The following is a 19,598-nucleotide window of genomic DNA, read 5'->3' on the forward strand; positions in this document are numbered from 1 at the left end:
TTATTTTAAAGGTGCAGTTCCAGATATCTACACATCACTGATGTATGAAGACCGGTGAGAAGTAACTGTAAACTGAAAAAATAAATATTTTGCATTTTGACATACACTGGTGTTATATCCGAGACTTATTGCTCACATTCTACTCTTTATTTAGTGCAAGTATTGACAGGTCCCTTTGTGTTAAAAGAACGGATTTGAAGGGCCCCCTAGCTAAGTTCGCCTTGGGCCCCCAAATGACTAAACCCGCCACTGCCGACAGGCTGTATAAAGCTGTGGCTGACGTCACGGTGGAGCGGGGCCGCGCAGAGAGCAGTCAACGCGCACGACTCAGAGACACAGGTGAGACACAGGTGAGGAAGGTCAGTGTTGTTTGGTTTGATTAAACTTTACATAATTAAAAGATGAAGTAAGGTAACGTATGACACCATGAACAGCTGCTTGGTTTCCTCAAAGCATGTTTCCATTAAGCATGGCTTTAAAACCACTGCGTTACATGGTGACTGGAGCTGCTTCTTCTATCCTGCTTACTTGCCTCACTTCACAGTCTGCTAACATGAACCCTAGCCCACCTACAGTGGCCTAAGTGTGACTGATGAATGATTAATCACACACACAAACATATTTCATTCATGTTGGTCTTTAGAGAGAGCCGCTTCTGCTGAGTCATGTCTCATCAGGAAAAGCTATCAGCGGCATATTTTCTCAGTTGAATATTTGACAAATTTTTTATTTTTTTTTCGTCCTTTCCTTCTAGTGTGAAGCTCAACATGGTGCAGCTGTCTCCCCCCTGCTCCGGGTGTGACCCCTCCCCCTGAGCGCCCAGCAGAGGGGCGGGGCCGCCCGGAGAGCCCGGTAACACAGGTGTGCTCACTACAGGTGAGCTCACCACAGGTGTGCTCCCTGCAGCTCAGCCTGGAGGGCTCCACCCTCTACTATGGCTATGACGCCTATATAGAAGATGGTCTCATCTGCCTCAAACACAAAGTCCGCAATCTGGAGAAAAAGAAGGTAGGATGGTTATGACGTAGTAAATGACAGTCATTGGTGTTAAGATGGACAGGTGGAGGCTAGCAGGGGCTTTGGTTTGTTTTGTCACAGCTGAAACTTGAGGATTACAAGAAGAGGCTGAACTGGGGTGAGGACCTTAACAAGGATCAGATGGTAAGACCAGGCTGTCTATTGGCAACACTGAGTATGTTCTTGAGTCTCTTGTGTTTAGGGTTTTTTGCCCATTTTTCTCTGTTTTCAAGGAGGCTGTAGAAAAGTACGAGGAGGTGCTGCATAATCTGGCCTTTGCACGGGAGCTCCACACAAGCCTGGATGTCCTGACTCAGAGTGTAAGTCTGACAATAAGAATTCTATTCACTTTCACTTTACATGTCACTAAAGGCTAAACATGATCTCGGTGGTGGTCTCGATTTATCTCGGTGATGGCCATTTTGAATAGATTCTGATATGTGTCCTTGTTGTTTTATTTATTTTTGAATATTTCATCGACGATGAAATATTGTGTCAGGCACAATATTAATAGACCGTCAATTTTGTTGGATTCATTGTTATTGTTTACAATTATTTTATGATTCTAATTTAAATGTATGTTAAAATTTAAGATGAACCTGATCAAGAGAATGAAGTGTTTTTAGCATTGATATTCTAGGCCTATAACTGGGATACCTATCAACTAAACTGCTCAGATTAGGGCCAACCCCTGAATAACAAAGTTGACTTAACCCTACTGGGATCACTGGGAAACTATCCTTTTCCTTTAAAATATTAAATATTTGTAAAGGTTTAAGATTTGCATTAGTGGATATTTTGAGAAGGCACATTTCTTTTTCTGTGAAATGTACCCCAAATCATGAGTAGCTAGGACTGTCGTGGTCATGTCATTTTTGCTGAGGTGATAAGTTTTAGTTTTTTATTACTTACTTTATCCTCATTTTAGTGATTTATAAATAAGCTTTATTGTTAAGCTATTCTGGTTTATATTAGAATAGAATAGTGTTTCCTTTTTTAAATAACAAGGATGACAGTTTAAAACTAACAAAACACTTGTTTATTGTTCTATGCAGAACAAAGAAGTGCAATGAGGTTTTATTTATATATTTTTTCAGCTGAGACTTTGGTTGCTTGTATATGAAATATTAGCAGAAGTAAAAATCTATGTGCATTCATTTCTCCGTCAATGATATGGTTCAGCACTCTTAGCCTACATGTTGGGTGTGGCGGTTGGTCTTTGTGATTGGGAGGCTGGGTAAAGAAGTGACAGTGACAAGCACAGGGTTTTAACCCAAGTTTGTGCCGTTTGCAGTGTAAATATTCTAGGATCATTTATTTTCATTAATGCACCGCAAAATGCAGTTGTAGCCCATTCGATACACAAGTAAGTAAAAACTAGAACGGCTTTACGTTCCTGTGCATTTTTTAATTTGCATCTGAAATCTAGCTAGCAGGAGTTGAAATCCCTAAACATACCTGTTAGCTAGGCATATCTAGCTAACAATGAATACATTGATGAACCAAGACTTCTGAAGCATTCAGAGCTGAGAATTAGCTTTTTATGTCTGTGAAACTATACCTGGCTCAGCAGCCAAACAAATATACATTAGAGGCTGTTAATGGTTAAATGACTACATCATTTAGTACCAGCTTCATTTGAAGGCTACTTGTTTGTTTTGAATGTGGTTTGGAGCCCACATGTAGAGCTAAAGCAGCTTGATGTGATGGGGGGGGGGACGTGGATAGTTTAAACAAAAAAGCCAACCTACTAACTGGAGAGCTTTAGAAGTGTGTATTTGAGCCATACTATCCTCTTTTCCTGTTCTTCCACTCTTGGTGCAGAGCTGAACTTCAGGACCTAGCTTCATAGATGATGCACAGACATGAATACTACTACAGATGTGAGGGAGGAAAGCTAATTATAATATTCTCTTACACATTTAGCTAGTCCCTTTTATTTATTTATTTTATTGATAAAAGTGCTTTTCAATTATAAATGTATTGTTTTGCGATTTATTGATGCAAAATGTTTTCTATTGTCTTGCCCAACGTTTTCTACTTTTCAAACAACTGTCAAAGTAGTCTTTAAAACTTGAGATATGTGCACTCACATCCAGCAATTAACCAGGGACTCTCAAAGCATGACCTTGAATTAGTCAGGCTTGAGACCTTGAGTTTTTTATGCAATGCTTTTAAACTGCTGCTTAATTCATCCTGCCACTGCAGTTGCTGAGAGCCCAGAAGAAGGCAATGAGGAAGGAGCAGATGGTGAGGGAGGAGACGGAGAGGAAGCGTCTGTGCACTGTGCTGCAGATCCAGCACCTCCTCCAATGCATGCAGCAGGAGCACGTCAGGAGAGACCTGCTGGCTGGACACAACCAGGCGCCACACATGGCTGCCCAACAGCTGCTTACCCTGAGTCAGCTTGCTGCCCCGCTTGGGGTCAAGAGGGATAACAGACTAAGGTGATTGTCATTATTGCTCCCTTTGTCTGTGTATATAAGCTGCAAGTGTAAACTCATTTGGTGTGACCATAATTTGAAGAGAGGTGATCGGGTAAACAACACACTGACCCAGATTCACCAGGAGAAGAGATCCCAGGACACCCTCTTAATGTTCTGTGCCACGGTCTCTAACGTTGGTCTCTGACGTTGGTCTCTAACGTTGGCCTCTGACGTTGGTCTCTGACGTCTGACGGTCTCTGACGTTGGTCTCTGACGTGGTGGTCTCTGACGTGGTCTCTGACGGTCTCTGACGTTGGTCTCTGACGTTGGTCTCTGACGTTGGCCTCTGACGTTGGTCTCTGACGTTGGTCTCTAACGTTGGTCTCTGACGGCCTCTGGCCCTCTGACGTGGCCTCTGACGCCTCTGACGTTGGCCTCTGACGTTGGCCTCTGACGTTGGCCTCTGACGTTGGCCTCTGACGTTGGCCTCTGACGTTGGCCTCTGACGTGGCCTCTGACGTTGGCCTCTGACGTCTGGGCCTCTGACGTTGGCCTCTGACGTTGGCCTCTGACGTTGGTCTCTGACGTTGGCCTCTGACGTTGGTCTCTGACGTTGGTCTCTAACGTTGGCCTCTGACGTTGGCCTCTAACGTTGGTCTCTCAGTACAATCCAAGTTTCCTCTCATCCTCATTCATTTGTGGAATGATTGCTGAGGAAACAATGTGGTTCTGGTTGTTTGTAAAATCATCCTAAATGCTAAAAAGCTTCAATCTCAGAATAAAAGTAAATGACAAAGCAACATTTCCACTGATCTCAGTCTCTGCTTGCATTGACTTAGAGGGGGCACTTCTCTGGTGATTTTCTATTTTCTTTTTTTTTTTTTTTTTCTTCTTACTTTTAAAGCAAATAGTATAATTTATGCTTTATAGTTCAAATTATTGTGATGAAGTTTTTGTTTGACGAATGGAGTAAAAGCAACAGTCTTTTACTTATTTTTTTACATATTGTCCCTGACTACCAAGGATCCGTGGGGACACTACTGTGTGCAACAATAATCTTTCAGTCCAGCTCTAATGCTAATTGTTGCATGAACACCTATAGACGAAAGAGATCTCATCAAGATATGATGCATGAAGTGTAAATGGGTTAGTGAGACAATTGTACAGTCAAAAGATGAATGGAGTTAATTGCTATGTCAGAATACTTCTGTGTGAAACGAAAACCACAAGAAGTTGCAACATGAGACAAACTGGCAACAGATCTCTGATTGACGGACGGCCCGCTCTAACTTTTGGAGCCACAGTCCCCCCCCACAATATTGTATGTAGTACAGTGTTTTTGCACATTATGTTGAAACTTCAAGTTCTTAAAAGTGGAGAGTATGCAAATTGTTTTATTGGCAAAAAAACCAACAACTTCACTGTGCCCCTAGCACAAGTTTAATAGTATAAAGAGAGCCTCCTCAGCTGAGTCCTTCATTAAAGCTCAGAGCTCATTGATGACCTCTCCTCTCTATCCTTACTGTGTGTTGAAGTTTAGAGGAGCAGATGGAACAAGCGGCTCTGGCCTATTTGGACCTGCTAGATGGGAAAGACAAGCCAGTGGCTGGATCCACATGTGAGTAGAAGTGCGTGTGTTTTGGTTGCATCTAGTGGAATGTTGCAGATTGCAACCAACTAAATACCCCTTCGCTCACTCTTCCCTTTTCAAGTGTGTTGGAGAACTCCACTTGCCTTCAGGAAGAACACATGCATAATGCTGTGTTCAAACCAAAAGTGAAGCGAATATTCGCCTCGCGTCAGTTTACTCGCAGGTCCATTTGTGTTTATTCGCGGTAGACTCGCTGGAGAGGGTGAGGGGCTTATCTCCATGGAAACTGTTGTCAACTCAGCTATTTATTTCCGCCGTCAACCATGCAATAAATAACTACTACATCTGCTTTATACTTGTTGTGGCAGTCCCAGATATCCCGGGAAACTAAACGCTGTCTTGTCTGGGTTCATAACATTATCCGGTGGATTTCATCGAGCCGTATTCACTGAATCCAGCAAGCCACACTGTAGTTCGAATTTGGCCTCATTCGCGCCGGCAGGCTCGAGTTCGCGTATATTCGCGTCTGCATTGACTTGCATGTAAACTAAAAAATTTGCTTTCGCTTTTGGTGTGAACACAGCATAAGTCAGTATCTAAGCACCATTGATGCAAGCATGGCCTGCCAGGGCAGGGTTTAAGTCAGGCTTTTTTAATGGCCAATATGGCCATTAATATTTCAAAATTCCAGCCATATAAAACAACTTCCAGACATGTTGTTAAATGGCCATATAGAGCACAAACTCTATGATCCAAGTTCAAACTAATTTATTTTCTTAAAGGACAGTCAGCCTAGTGAACTCGGCATATAGGCTAATGTAAACGATACAAAAACGGATAGCCTTGCTATTGTTAATTACATTAACTTTTGTATGCTTGCAATCAGATCATCGTCTGTATTGTGTGTAAATAACTGTCCATGGTCACTGTGTTATCATTAACAGTTATTGAGTAAATCTGTCTTTACGATGAGCCAGTGCCAAGTCCCTCATGTGTGTTTGGAGTAGTGAGCGGCACTCTCCCAAGGTCTGGTCCTGCAGCTGGGATAGCTACATCTAGGTAGCTATCATAAGCTTAACTAGTGTGTACACCAGGTGTAACTTGTACGTGTATATTCTTACATGATTAATATTCCTATTGAAGAGAGGGCACATAATCACTTAAGAAAACATGCACTATCATCATATTTTCTTCATATCTTTTTCCTATGGGTGTTGATTAATCCATATTCCAGCCCCCACACTTAAACCATGTTCTCAGGTCTATGAATGCAAGCTCTATCTCTTTGCATTAAAAGCTCTTCAAATTAAATAAATTGGAACTAAGTTAAATGCAGAAGTGGTCTGTAAAATAAAAGGCTTATTGGTCCTATCGATCTATAAGAAATGTGTTGCTAAGATGTATTTGATGCTTTGCAAATCCTAAAGGCCTCAGGTTATGATCCGGCACACTGTAGTCAGCCTGATCTTTGTTTAAATTTGGGATGAAGGGGTCAGGTATGGTTTATTTAAACCTAGGCCAGAGCTTAGAGAATAAAACCTATCCGTTATTAAAGCTTCGTACCCGCCAAATTTAATGAAATCTCACAATACTGTGACAGTGTTTAACATTGGTCCTGTGATGCAACAGACCGGCATTCAGATTCTCATGGAATTTACCAACAAGCTAACTGGTTAGCCAACCTGATTTGGTAGGAAATGTGATTGTGAACTGGGAAAAAAAGGTGAACTGTTATATTCTCTAAACTGCCCCCTGTAAATTTCTATGACCAAAGAAAGTAGTTTAGCTATAATATATCAGCATTTAGCAGTAATTACTATAATGATTATTACAACTGATACGCCCAATGTCTCAAGCTACAGAAATGACCACCAACCTGTAATAACTCATTTTGGAATCCTCTGACCTTTTAATTTACTCATCTTTTCAGTTAAGCTTTTCAAAGAAGAGCTCACCAGGCTGTTGAACTGCAAGTACTTCAGCTGTCTTCCATGTCCACCCAACAAGTCTCCTGAGGTGTTACTGAGGTCAAACAGCAACAGCAGTAAGAAGATTATACTTACATTTACTGTGTCTGCATCCTGGTGGGTTTAACAGAGATCAGATCATGCCTTAATATATTACTGAAACTACTCTATACCTATGACCTAGTCTGACTTGTGAATATCTTTTCATTTTGCTCTTGTCAGCCACATCAAAACCAAAAGAAGTTTCTAAGGGGGTAAGACTGATATCCAATCATGACTTCCAGACAAGGGAGCGGGAGCCTCCTGACTGCTGGGATATGGAGTTTTCAGATGGACCTGGCTCACCTCAAGCTGCAGTCAACAAACCATGGAGAGGAGCTGCCACTTTTATCCCCAAGGTCCCAGTCATCACCAAGAAACAATATATTGACTGCAAACCGGTGAGAGGTCATCAAACCCTCTGTTATAGGGTTATAGGAATACTTATAACTGGTTTGTCTTAACTGTTAAATACATTTCTTTCTTTTTTCTGCCAACATGAATCGATCCTTTTAAGGTTTTAAAAAGAGGCCAGTTGTTGTGGTTCTTTTTTTTTTTTTTTTTTTTATTATAAAGTTAGTTATGCCAGTGTCAAAATACCCTGTTACAAGTAAAAAATTATGCCTTCAAAATCTAATTCAAAGTATTAGCAGCAAAGTATACTTAAAGTACAAAAGTAAAAGTTCTCATAATTCAAACTGGCCTCTTTTAAGATGTATGTATGTAAAATATTCTTACATGCCTGAAAAAGTTGCATGCAATGGAAATACTCCAGTTAAGTAGAAAGGCTCCTTATGAACAGTAGGCTACTTGAGTATTCTAAATTCACTTTGATCCATTGTTGGAGCACAAAGTTCATAAATCTAGCATCTTATTTTGCTCTCAAAAGTGCACAAGATTGATGCATTTTACTATAAAATGTAAAAATTACAAAATATGCATTCATCAACGTCATGTGCATGTGTTCACATCCTGTATGTTTGATTTACACAAGAGTGCAAAGTTAAGTTTTATGCATTTTTCACAGCAACAAACTGAAACAAGATCTCAAAACAAACATTTAAAAAGTTTAATGGAATTTAAAAGTTCAACTTGAGTTTAAAGGCTTACTATGTTTTTTTTTTTTCCTAGCTGGGATTGTAGTTCCCCATGTTTTTATGTCTAAGTGACTAATGGATAACAATTTTATTTAAATCGGACCAGTATTGAAGGATATTGCTGCTCTTTAATTAACATCCAATTAACATCCAAAAAGTGCTTGTTTATTCCACTGACGGGCTCAGATGAAGTATACAACGAGATTCCAGAAAGGATCCTAAAGAAATTTTTTTTCTTTGCCTTTCTCTGGATCTTGTCTGTTTTTGTTTTGCTTGTTCCGAAATCTCGTCTCATCAACATTATGGAAGTGGGCTTGATATTTAGCCAGGACATTGGAAATCTAATAAGAAGAAGCTACACTTTCTGAACTCAACCGATTCCAACATACCAAATGATGAAAACACTGATGTCCCGTGGCTCTTCTCTCTCCAACACTCTGTTATTCAATTCAATTCTGGTCTCGTGACACAATAACGGAGAGCGAAAAGTAAGAAGTTGATATTTTTTTCTCTCTAGGGTCCTTTCCATAATTTTATCATAAATGTATTATAACAAACTGAGCATGTCAGTGTCACAAATAAGCATTTTTAGTGGATCTCATTGCAGCACGATTAGTGGCATCTGGCTGAAGCGATCTCCCTAAACCGTACCAATTTTCAATATTGTTGTCCCGTTTCGTCATTTGCAAACAAAAAACAAGAAAAAACTGGCTCTGGGTTGAAAACTGCAAAGATTACCCTTTTAGCTACTACTCTATATACTGTAAATGAATAAGTCTGTACAACAGTTCATGTCTAAAGGCAAAAGTGTCTCTGCTGTTTTTAAGTGAAACACCATGAATGTTATTCCAATTTGTACAATTCATAGTGGAGAAAGACTACAGAGATACATTTGATTCCATGTCTCAATGTAGAGGGGGTTGCTTTCCAATCCCTGGCTCCTCCAGACATCCGCCTTCAGTCTGCATGTCTAAGTACCCTTGGGCAAGACACTGAATGCCAAATTGCTTCCCGAATGTGCATGCGTGTATAAATGTGCGTGAATGTGAATTGGTTTTGAGTCCTGATGGGAAGGTGGCATTTTTGCATTGTAGCCCCGCCATCAGTGTATGAATATGGGTGAATGATCACATGTAGTGTGAAACTCTTGAGTTGTCAGAAGACTAGATGGGAACTATACAAATGCAAGCCCATTTACCATGTACCATATTGGTTTGAAAAAATGAAAAGGAAGTTTTATAGAGAAGTTAAAACCTTGCTTACTCTCACATCTCCGCACATATGGTTAATTACTGCATAAAAGCCCAGACTAATTGGTCAGGCTTGTATAATTATCAGACGTAAAGGCGTATGTCAGCCGATAAGGAACAAGATATTGCGTGTTGATTGAGGTCATTATAAAAGCAACATCTCCATCAATTCAACTCGGAGGGCTGACAAGAATATGTTGCAATTATGTCCTCAGTACTTATATTTGCTGCAATTGGGATACCCAAATTTAAGAGACTATTGTTAAAGAAATGACAAATGCATATTTCTATTAAACTTTCAAATATAAATGGGTTGGTAAGGTGGGTACTGTCAGGAACTTTTTCTGAAACTGTTTCCACAATAAATAAACTTGAATGGTAAACTAAGACAACGGACTATAGGTTGTATTGTACAGTAATTCTCCAGGGTTAACTCATGAGGAGGAAGAAATGGAAATGGTCTGTTTGTTCGTTTTTCTTTATTGCAAACTGAAGAGCCATTGCGATTTGTAAGGCCATTGTGCAGAATGTGATTTTTCAACTTTAGTGCCCATGCAATAATTAATAAATGATGTTTTCCCCAGAGAAAAGAAACTGGGGCTAAAAGCAAGCACCATCCCAAATCGGTGAGTACAAAACTTGTTTACAGACAGATGTCAGTACATTTTAAACTATTTGTGAATTATCTTCTTCCTTACAGGCAGTTCACATGGATATGCCTATGGACGTTTGTATCTCTCCATCTGCCTTACCCAAAGACCCTGTACTGAGGAAACGGCACCTAGACGACCTAATGACAAAGATCCATGGCTCCTTCAGCTTTATGCAGGTCGAGTTTGACTGTTTGCATATCCATGATCTTATTAACCACCCAGTACAAGATGAAACTATGGTTTGAGTATTCACTGCATCTTTCTAGTATTGAAGGTGGTTAAAAGTTTTGAAATGATCCTGTGTGGGTTAGGACTCTCTTCTGGGTGGTGATGTCTCCCCTACAAACGACCGTCCAAGACTGAAGAGACAGCCGTCTGGATCTCCATTGCCTCTGGGTAACTTGGAAACTTTGTAGTTATGATCCCAACTCAGGTGCACTCACACGTTTCTCTGGAGCTTTAAACCATATGCCACTGTCTTCATCAGTTGATGGAGTTTACTCATTATGGAACTCAAATAGTGATCCGCCTGCAGTGGGTCAAAAGTTGAGCTCCATTTCCATGATAAATGAGCAAACTTATCAGCTGAGGAAGAATATGGGCGTGTATCACGGAATACACTGGAGTTCAGTCTGGCTCTCTTGGGGTTACCTTGGCTTCACTGAATGTTGCCTTTCCTGGATATCCCGTATCACTAAACGAGTTATCAACTGGTTATGTCATCCCGGTTTTCCAATCCGGCTACAAGTATATCGTGTCAGTGGAGCAGAGCTCCTAATTACAAGCGATATTATCAGCACCATGAACAAAGTACTTAATGTGATGAAACGGGAAACACAGGAATATTTGGTTATAGCTACAGCAAAAAGCGATGTTGAACAAGGTGAAATATAAACCATTTAATCACATGACTAGAAGTTATTTTTAGTGTTTCTACAGAAAATAACTTCTAATTTGGCTAATAATATCCCCCTTTTTCTATCAAATCTATCAGTAATCTGAATAACAGTTTGTTTGTTTTTTGTAACAGATACAGTTACCTTTTTGTATCTTAATTGAACCTTCGCCAAGTCTTGCCCTCAAAAGCAGACTGGCCAATCATAGCGTAGCATCAGTCAGCTCCACTGTACTCTTTCTGATAATATTAAATTAATTCATTCAACAAAATTGTATGCAAGCATAAAGAGATCCTTAAAGTTTAAATAAACGGTGAGTAATTATCAATAAAGATGGCTTTGAATTAGTCATCGAATCCCTTTTTGTTTGTACTTTTAAGATATGTGATTTGGGGACAACTACTTTCTCCGGATAAAATTACCAAATGTACCCTTATTTATTTTTTTCATGCTACTAGTATAGCCATATAAAAGTATCAAACCACCTGTAAAATTGTAAATTTCCCCGCTGTGGGACTAATAAAGGATTATCTTATCTAAAAGGGTGCATTGACCCCCAGACCCCTTGTTGAATTGTCCCACTCACATTTTCTATGCTTCCAAAACCCACAGTATGACTACTTCCCCGCCCCCATTTCATATGGTAGTTTGCAGGGGAAAAGCTTTAAGGGGTTCTTGAATTGGGATTTAAAAAAAAAATTGAACAATTTTGTCAAAAATGATCTTTAATGTATAAACTCTTTATAATGGTACAGTGGTCAAAACCTCCCCTGGGTGCCTTCAACTTGACCATGACAATGGTTTTTATAAGCAGGTCCCCATAGCTTGTATCTTGCATATAAGGTCACATATGCACATTCAGGATCATCTGTGTAATTTAATACACATTCTTACCAAATGTTTCAAGCTATTGAACAGGGCTGGAAAGACCAGTAGCCCATAAGAATTATAGGACCATAGTCCATAAGATGGAAAACTTTTTCTTTCTTTTTTGTCCATTTGAAATACATTTTATATTTATTTTTTATGTCGGAAAATGTTTTCTTTAAAACCTAGAATGTAATTTGGCACTGAAATGAACTAAATGGCTTTAGTTTGGCCAGCTAATTTTATTGTATGTAATAAAAAAAAATTTCTATAAAGGAAAGCTGTTAATTTAAAGACTCCTATCTTATTTTCTATTTTGTATACCTACTACTTATTACTAAGATAATAGATAGCTGTAGCCCTACAAACGATTGACAGACTAAGAAATGAAGACTGCTAGCTTTGACATGGCTTAATATGGATGTTAACATTCCCATCAAACTTTAGCTGTATTGTGTTTAGTGCCAACTAGCAAATGTTAGCATGCAAACTTGGTAATGTTTGGCAGGAATAGTGAGTATGTTAGCATACCTAGTATTTACCTGAGTTTGTAGCTCAAAGCACTGCTGGCCTATGTAAAAGCTCATGGAGCTGCAGGCATGGCTATAGATGTAGTCCTGTTCAGACTGTCACCAAAACAACTGTGTTTGGTGAAAAGCACTGAATGTAAACATCATTTGTTTCCGAGAAACTTCCACAGGGTACTGGTTATGGACAGCAAATGCACTTGAGGAATCAAATTCATACGAAAATTCTAATTAATCTTTCTTTTAAACTCCAACCTAACCAGATCACACAGACTTCAGAAGCCCAGTCGATGTCCTGCCAAAAGCAATGCATGTAAGATGTCTTCTCTTTCTATCTATAATAAGTATGTTTTGATCAAATATTGAAATCACATGGACTTGTCATCACCTCATCCCCCACGTAGTCCACCCCACTGCCTACCAGGCTTCTGGAGCACAAAACCAGTCTGACAAATGAGGATCATTGCCTGGAGGTCTGTGACCTGAAGCTTTCCTCAACGGACCTACCTCATGTAAGAAATGCAGGCGGAGTATTTTGCAACTTATAACCATTTGTGACACTTGTATGTGGTAGTCAATGCTTGTAATGCAACTTTTAACCTTTTCTTGGTTTCCCACAGATCCCAGTAACCAAGTCAAGGGAGCATTCCCCCTGTAATGGGTTGGCATCTTGCAACTCCACCCCCCCTCAGGGACAAACTTTCTCTACACCCCCCACCAGGCGATCTCTGACATCTGCCCATTTTCATAGCATCCAGCCAGTAAGTCCTAGCAAAAGCATGCATCATTCAGGCCCAAGCACCAACTAGTGGTTGGCAAGGACCCTGTTGAAACTGAAGGAGTTATTAGGGCCCGAGCGCCAACCCTGGGTCCACGAGGCCATTTTGTAATTGTAATTCTTTGTTTATTATTATTATTATTATTATTCTTACCAGAAATGAAAAGGGTTTTTGAGGGGCTTTAGTTCAGAAAGTTGTTCAACTTTGCACAAGCATTGAAACTTCTAAAAAAATCTACTTTGTATGGGTCACTTGATAGTGCCACTTCAACTTTACAAAGTTGCCATACTCACCCAAATTTCACAGATGTAAGAAATTTGGTATATTAAATATATACCAAATTTCTTAAATAAATTCTATATATTTATATGAAGATAGATAGATATCTATCAAAAGTTTTCATTCATTATTGTTTCTGTGGTGACAAAAAAAAGCCCTTTACCTTTTAGACCCATTTTAGACCCACCACTTCCATAACAGATGATTTGTTTTTTGGAGGCATCATTTGACTCTTAACAGTCTGTTCCAGAGTCCTTGTACATAGTTCCTGTTGAATTGTGACTGGTTGCCTGCCATTAGCCGGTGTTGCGCAGAGGTGCGAAGGCCCATTTAATGCTGCTTGCAGCTTTGGTTGTCTTTCTTTTTTTTTTTTTTTTTTTTTTAATGCCCAAAACTGCAGGGTTGTCTCTCAGAGAATCAGCGGTTCGATCCCAGGCTGCGCTAGTCCATGTCAATTTATCCTTGGGCAAGACCCTTGACTCCAAATTGCTCCCGTAAGATGTTTTCCACTGTGTGAATGATACGTGATCCTTATGGGCAGGTGACACCTTGCATGGTAGCATTGCCATCAGTGTATTAATGTGTTTCAATGGGTGAATGATGACACTAGGAAAGTGGTTTACAAGTCCATTTACCAAAAGTCTGTCGGTGTCTGAATAGGTTTTGACATTGAATCCTGTTGCCTTTGCTTTTACATCTGGTATTACAAAGAGCCTAATCTCAGTTCTTGAACTGTTTTTAAATCTTAATGTGTAATTTAGGTAGATTGAGCTGGCAGACTGGTAATGGACATAATGCATCCCAGGTCAAGGGCAGCAATGCCTGATACACAACGTGCAAGGCCAGTGTCGTGGGACATCCAAACGCCTCTTTTCAGTAGCCTCAGCCATTACTTTCAATGTATAAAGGTGGTTAGAGAATTTTGCTAGCACTTGTGCTTGTTTGTGCTTGTTTACCCTGCTTGGAAACATAACCCTTGTCTTGCACAACATAGCTGCCCCTAGAGATTATCTTGAGCAATGCTGCTGCATGGGCTTTAGTTTTATTTGAGTTGCCCGGAAAATAATAATTCTGGGTTATTTAATTATGACTTATCAGAATTACAAAACATAGAGATGCAAATAACTACTAAATACGACAAACGAATTCCACCGGGAGAAATTGTTCCTGCGCTTATAAGCAGTACACAGTGTAATTACTGGATGCAGTTAGTTAAACAGGCAACAGGATACAGAGAGAACACTGCTGCTTTGACATTCCTTCACCCTCAGAAACACAGCTGATTAAGAGTATTGTTGTTGTCGTAGTAGTACATTTGTTCTAAAACAAATCAAATGTGAGCATGGAAGCATAACCAAATGGCAAGTAGTCACTCAAGATGCATTCTGATATGTGAACTATAGTCTTTCTTAATAATCTGAACAGGGACTTGCACTATTTACAGGCTTCTTTGATGTACATTTTCTTCTCAATGTAGATCTCCAAGGCTAAAGCCTCCTTACCTCAGAATGGGGAATTGATCTTCAAACCAGACTCTACTGTTTTTGATAAGCCCAGGTACAGCACCGCCAGTACCCAAACACCACCTGAGTTTGCTCCCTCAGAAGATGAAACACAGTCGGGTATGTTGCTCAAATGAATTGTTCCCAAAGTCTTAACCGTCATGGGCTGAATGGTCAACAGTCTAATGGTCTTATACCCATTTTTTGCTGCTTTATCTTTCTAGTGTACCAGTCTCATTATACGGTGGGTGATGTTGGACCAATCTTCCTGTCCCCTGGCCAGTCAGGTGGCAGCGTAGGTCATCCCAGCCAGTCGTACTACACCAGAGGACCAGTGAGAGGTATGTCACGTGGCACAACTCTTTCTCTTTTCTGGTTGGCATCGAGGTATCGATCCTCAGTTTTCCTTTTCCACTTTTGGGGTTTTCGCCACTTCTGCATTTCCTGCCTGTACTTTTGCTAGATATCCTTTCAGGATCAGGTGTTTTAGGGTACCTTTGTCACATCCTGGCTAAAACTAAGCTCATCACTGATTTCTACTCCTTAGGAGGATCCTACACCCCCCAGACTGATCTAAGGGACTCTGGCCCTCTCCTCTATGCTGCTAGAGTAAGTAAATCGCAACGTTTTCTTTGTAGTGATGTTATTGACTCTGTGACTTAGGCAGTACTATGACAAGTGTGTGAAATTGATTATCTTTGAACTGTTTTTTTGGGGTTTTTTCTTGTCTTCACTCTTACACTTTTCTTTCAGTTGCTATTAGGATCTACAAATGATTAAAACTGATACAGATGCATATGTTCAGCAGTTTATCCAATTATTTACAGTGAACTTAACTGAGAACTTGATCATCTTCCAGAGTAAAACAATAATTGGGACTGATTAGTGAAAAACGTAAATACAATTCCAAAGGCACAACATAATTATGCTATGTTTTCAGTGGAAATTACCTGGTGAAACACAACGCGACTTAAAAAAAAATCATAAATGATCCTCCTAAGAGAGAAAAATACACAACAGCTGATAGTGTAGCACTACTCAGACTCACTGCCGTACAAACTTCTGTTTTTATCCTGTTCATGATATTCAGGATACTTCTTGTTTATTACAACTTGTTTTTTTACAACTTGCAAATTCCTATATGTAATCATGACTTAAAACTCACTAAATGAATTGCTGAGATTGTGAATGTGACATGGCAACATACTTAAAGTCCCAGGTTAGCCAAATTTATTTGGAAGATAAAATAAAGGCAAATGGTAAAATGATACCAAAACTGTCGTATTATACACATCAATCCCAATTTACAGTTCAGCTTCAACTGACTGCAATTGTGCTCACACTTTTTCTTAAAAATTGAGATTATAAACATAACTAAGTCAATTAGATGATCGTAGGTTGTACCATCATCGCGCTCCATGAATGCTTGACAAAGATCCTTGAGCGCTTGATTCTTTCTAGCAATAGGAATAGAAAATGTAAGCAAAACCTTTATGGACCTGATATACAGCTGATTTTGTGGCAAGCAGACAAGTGTTATGTAATTTCTGACCCGTTTTCAGTTTATTTCTCCTCACTAAAGTTATCTATCCAATATTAGTTGCAACACTTCTTTTTCTAGTCAACAATTGTAATGATGAGGGCACTTGCAAATGACAAGGTAGTACAAAATGTAAACTATACTTTGGCGTTTCATTTTCACCTCTTTACTTATTATTTGTTTTATTTTTTATATTTTATATATATGGAGAGGGGTATCGGCCGTTAAATGGGCTCTGATTCGTCCAGCTCCAAACTTGCGTTTGGTATATTAGACTTTTAAAATGACACTATCGGTGGAACTTTATCTAGTACCTCATGAAGTTTGGCATGTTACAAACAACCAAAAAACAGCAAAACTCTTGCACACCAGTAGGACGACAGGTGCGTAGGAGAATACCTAGGGTTCTACCCTAGATACGGTTCTATGTTACAAACAACAAAAAACTATCAAGCAGTTGGATCACAAAACAAAAAAGCACAAGCCAAGACATTTCTATGCTTAAACTCTGCCTTCTGTTACAAGTCTTGTGCATTCTTGCTGCTTTTACGGTCTGTTTGTGAATTTTTTTAATTAATTTTTTTCCAGGACTCTGATTATCAACAAAGCTATAGACAAGGATGTGGGAGGCATAACTCTAGTGGTAAGAACATGTTCTAACTCTAAAACAGTGAGAGATAGATATATATTCTTTTCCCTAAAGGACCCTTGTTGGAGGGGGGAGGTATTAAAATGTTGCTGATACTATTACAATAACTATACTACTACTCGTATCAGCACTGCTTATCTGTCTGATCATTATTCCTGTTTATTAATGCTAATGGTTTCTTATGGGGGATAAGAAATTGGATACGTTTTGTGCTCTTGAGTATCAGAAAGCTGACTCTCAGAATGAATCAACCACAGATGTGGATTATATCTCAAGGAATCAGTCTGGAGAAACTTCAACAGAAGATTCAAAACCAACATGTCAAGCATCTTTCTGTTACTCAAGATATGTTACCTAAGCAGAACCTATCAATGATGGCGCATGTTATTTTGCATCAAAACTTTCCTTAAGTCTTTTATTCACAATTGGGTATGTCTGTCTTATCGGCCCTTCAGGATCCTCATAAGATGAGAAGGGGGTCTTAAGACTTAGAAGGCAAACCCGTGCTTTGGTCTTAATACTTAAGAAATTTGATTGAGTGTCAAGATTGACCCAACTGGTAAATTGAGAGTCCAACCACTGAATGACCTGGGGTCCTCAGAACAGTTTCTGGAAGAATTTTATCAGTTAACATTTTATGGTTAAAGGACTGTAGTATTTCTGAAAGTCTGTCTGCAGTGATGACGTAATGTTGGTGTATTTGATAGAGCAAATTTTGATGAATTCAGAACTAGGTTGGTATCAGTAAGTAGGTTCTGATCGAGTCATGTTCCTACCTCTGATAAATAACTCCAGAATTTGTTAAAAAAGTTATTTTAGTCAGCGACTGAGTAAGATTCCTTTTGGAAAACGGTCTGATTCAACCAGTTTAAACAAAGCAAGTTTTGGAAATTACAGTGTTTACTATGAACATGCTTTTTTTTCTTTGACTCTGCAGCAGCCTGGAGTGATTCTTCCCAGGTTAGCACACCAGACCGGGAGGGAACTTTTACAATTGTGGACTCGGGTCAGGGCGATTCCCTTTCGGTCTCCACCGTGGAGGTTCCACTGACTCCCCATGGCCACCATCACACCCTGCTTCCCATGCAACTCTACCCGCTCTCCCAGCCGCTTAGAGTGGCCTTCAACGCCTCTCGCACTGCCAACTTCGCCCCAGGAAACCTGGATCAGCCCATTGTGTTTGACCAGCTGCATAGCAACCTAGGGGAGATGTACGACACCCACATTGGCCGCTTCACCTGCCCTGTAAATGGAACCTATGTCTTCATCTTCCACATTCTGAAGCTTGCCATCAACGTACCCCTCTACATTAACCTCATGCGCAACGAAGAGGTGATGGTGTCTGCGTATGCCAACGATGGAGCCCCAGATCATGAGACTGCCAGCAACCATGCTATCCTGCCTCTCTTCCAAGGAGACCAGGTGTGGCTCCGGTTGCATCGCGGTGCCATCTATGGCAGCACCTGGAAGTATAGCACTTTCTCTGGCTTCCTGCTTTACCAGGATTGAACTTTAGTCGATATTGTGACTACTTGACATAAACCAAATTTTGATTCCCAATGAATGTGTTGTTCACGATGGGGTGCTGCCTGCAACTGTGATACTAGTACAACTGGTGACATGTCGTCTGCTGTAAATCAACAATAGCATATCACCTGTTCAGATTTCTGTGAATGTGAATGTTGTGAATTTGTGCCTTGTTTTTCTGAATGGCTTTGGATGACTGACCAGATGTTAAATGGCTAATGAGCTGGAATTGGCTGATTTTTCGAATGAATTATAACTGACTCTACTATTAGCATCTCACTTGCTGCTGGGCTCCTCTGGAATCTGTCTCAGTATGTGAAGCTGAGAAAAGGAAGGATTGTGTTATTGGTGGTGGGTGGGTATGGTGTTGAACACTGAGGCCAAATTGTTGCACTGGACAACTGTGGAGAAATGGAAGTGGTCCCTTCATGTGCCTGAATTTAAAAAAATAAATAATTTGAGCAGTGATGTTTGGTTGCTTAATCTTGATTTTTGTCATGCTTTTACAATTACAGATGGGTGTTTTGTTTAAATTAGACATGCATCTGCACAATACATTTTTCTTGGCTTTCCAAGCACTTTTGCTTTATGCCTTTCAACTGTTCATCCTTTGACAGGGCTGCTCAGCTAAAAGATAAATCATCAAAAATTGGAATTATCACTCACAAGTTCCAAATGGCAATAGAAACATACAATCATTGCTGGACATGACAATGGGTCCTAGCCTAGTTTCTGGCCTATAACCTAAACTGAACGTTACTGAACTGTGCACACTGAAACCCTTACTAGTATTGGATTGATCAATTACTTTTTGCTTGCCATACAATCTATTACCTAAATGATTAATGGAAAAACATCAGCACCAGAGGTTTTTCTAATATTCTGATTTCTGTAAATGGGGAAGATAAACCATTAGATACATCCTAATGTAGTATAGTACAACACCACCTTTAACTATGACCACGGTATTATAACTGTGAAGGTAGAATCCA

The 19,598-nt window shown here is 39.7% G+C and overlaps 1 protein-coding gene across 1 annotated transcript; it reads left to right on the forward strand.

Moving 5' to 3' along the window:
- The first annotated feature begins 767 nt into the window (after positions 1-767).
- Positions 768-19,068, forward strand: LOC129112463 (caprin-2-like). Its single transcript, XM_054624573.1, is given in 19 exon segments — positions 768-784; positions 786-1,008; positions 1,099-1,161; positions 1,251-1,337; positions 3,226-3,464; positions 4,979-5,061; positions 6,965-7,078; positions 7,224-7,441; positions 9,972-10,013; positions 10,088-10,216; positions 10,352-10,436; positions 12,594-12,643; positions 12,735-12,842; positions 12,951-13,091; positions 14,866-15,010; positions 15,115-15,231; positions 15,438-15,499; positions 17,019-17,073; positions 18,017-19,068. Coding segments are annotated over 19 exon segments (2,550 nt in total). The 3' UTR covers positions 18,589-19,068.
- Positions 19,069-19,598: the final 530 nt, after the last annotated feature.

Source organism: Anoplopoma fimbria, chromosome 23, assembly GCF_027596085.1.
Source record: "Anoplopoma fimbria isolate UVic2021 breed Golden Eagle Sablefish chromosome 23, Afim_UVic_2022, whole genome shotgun sequence".
Lineage (NCBI taxonomy): Eukaryota > Metazoa > Chordata > Actinopteri > Perciformes > Anoplopomatidae > Anoplopoma > Anoplopoma fimbria.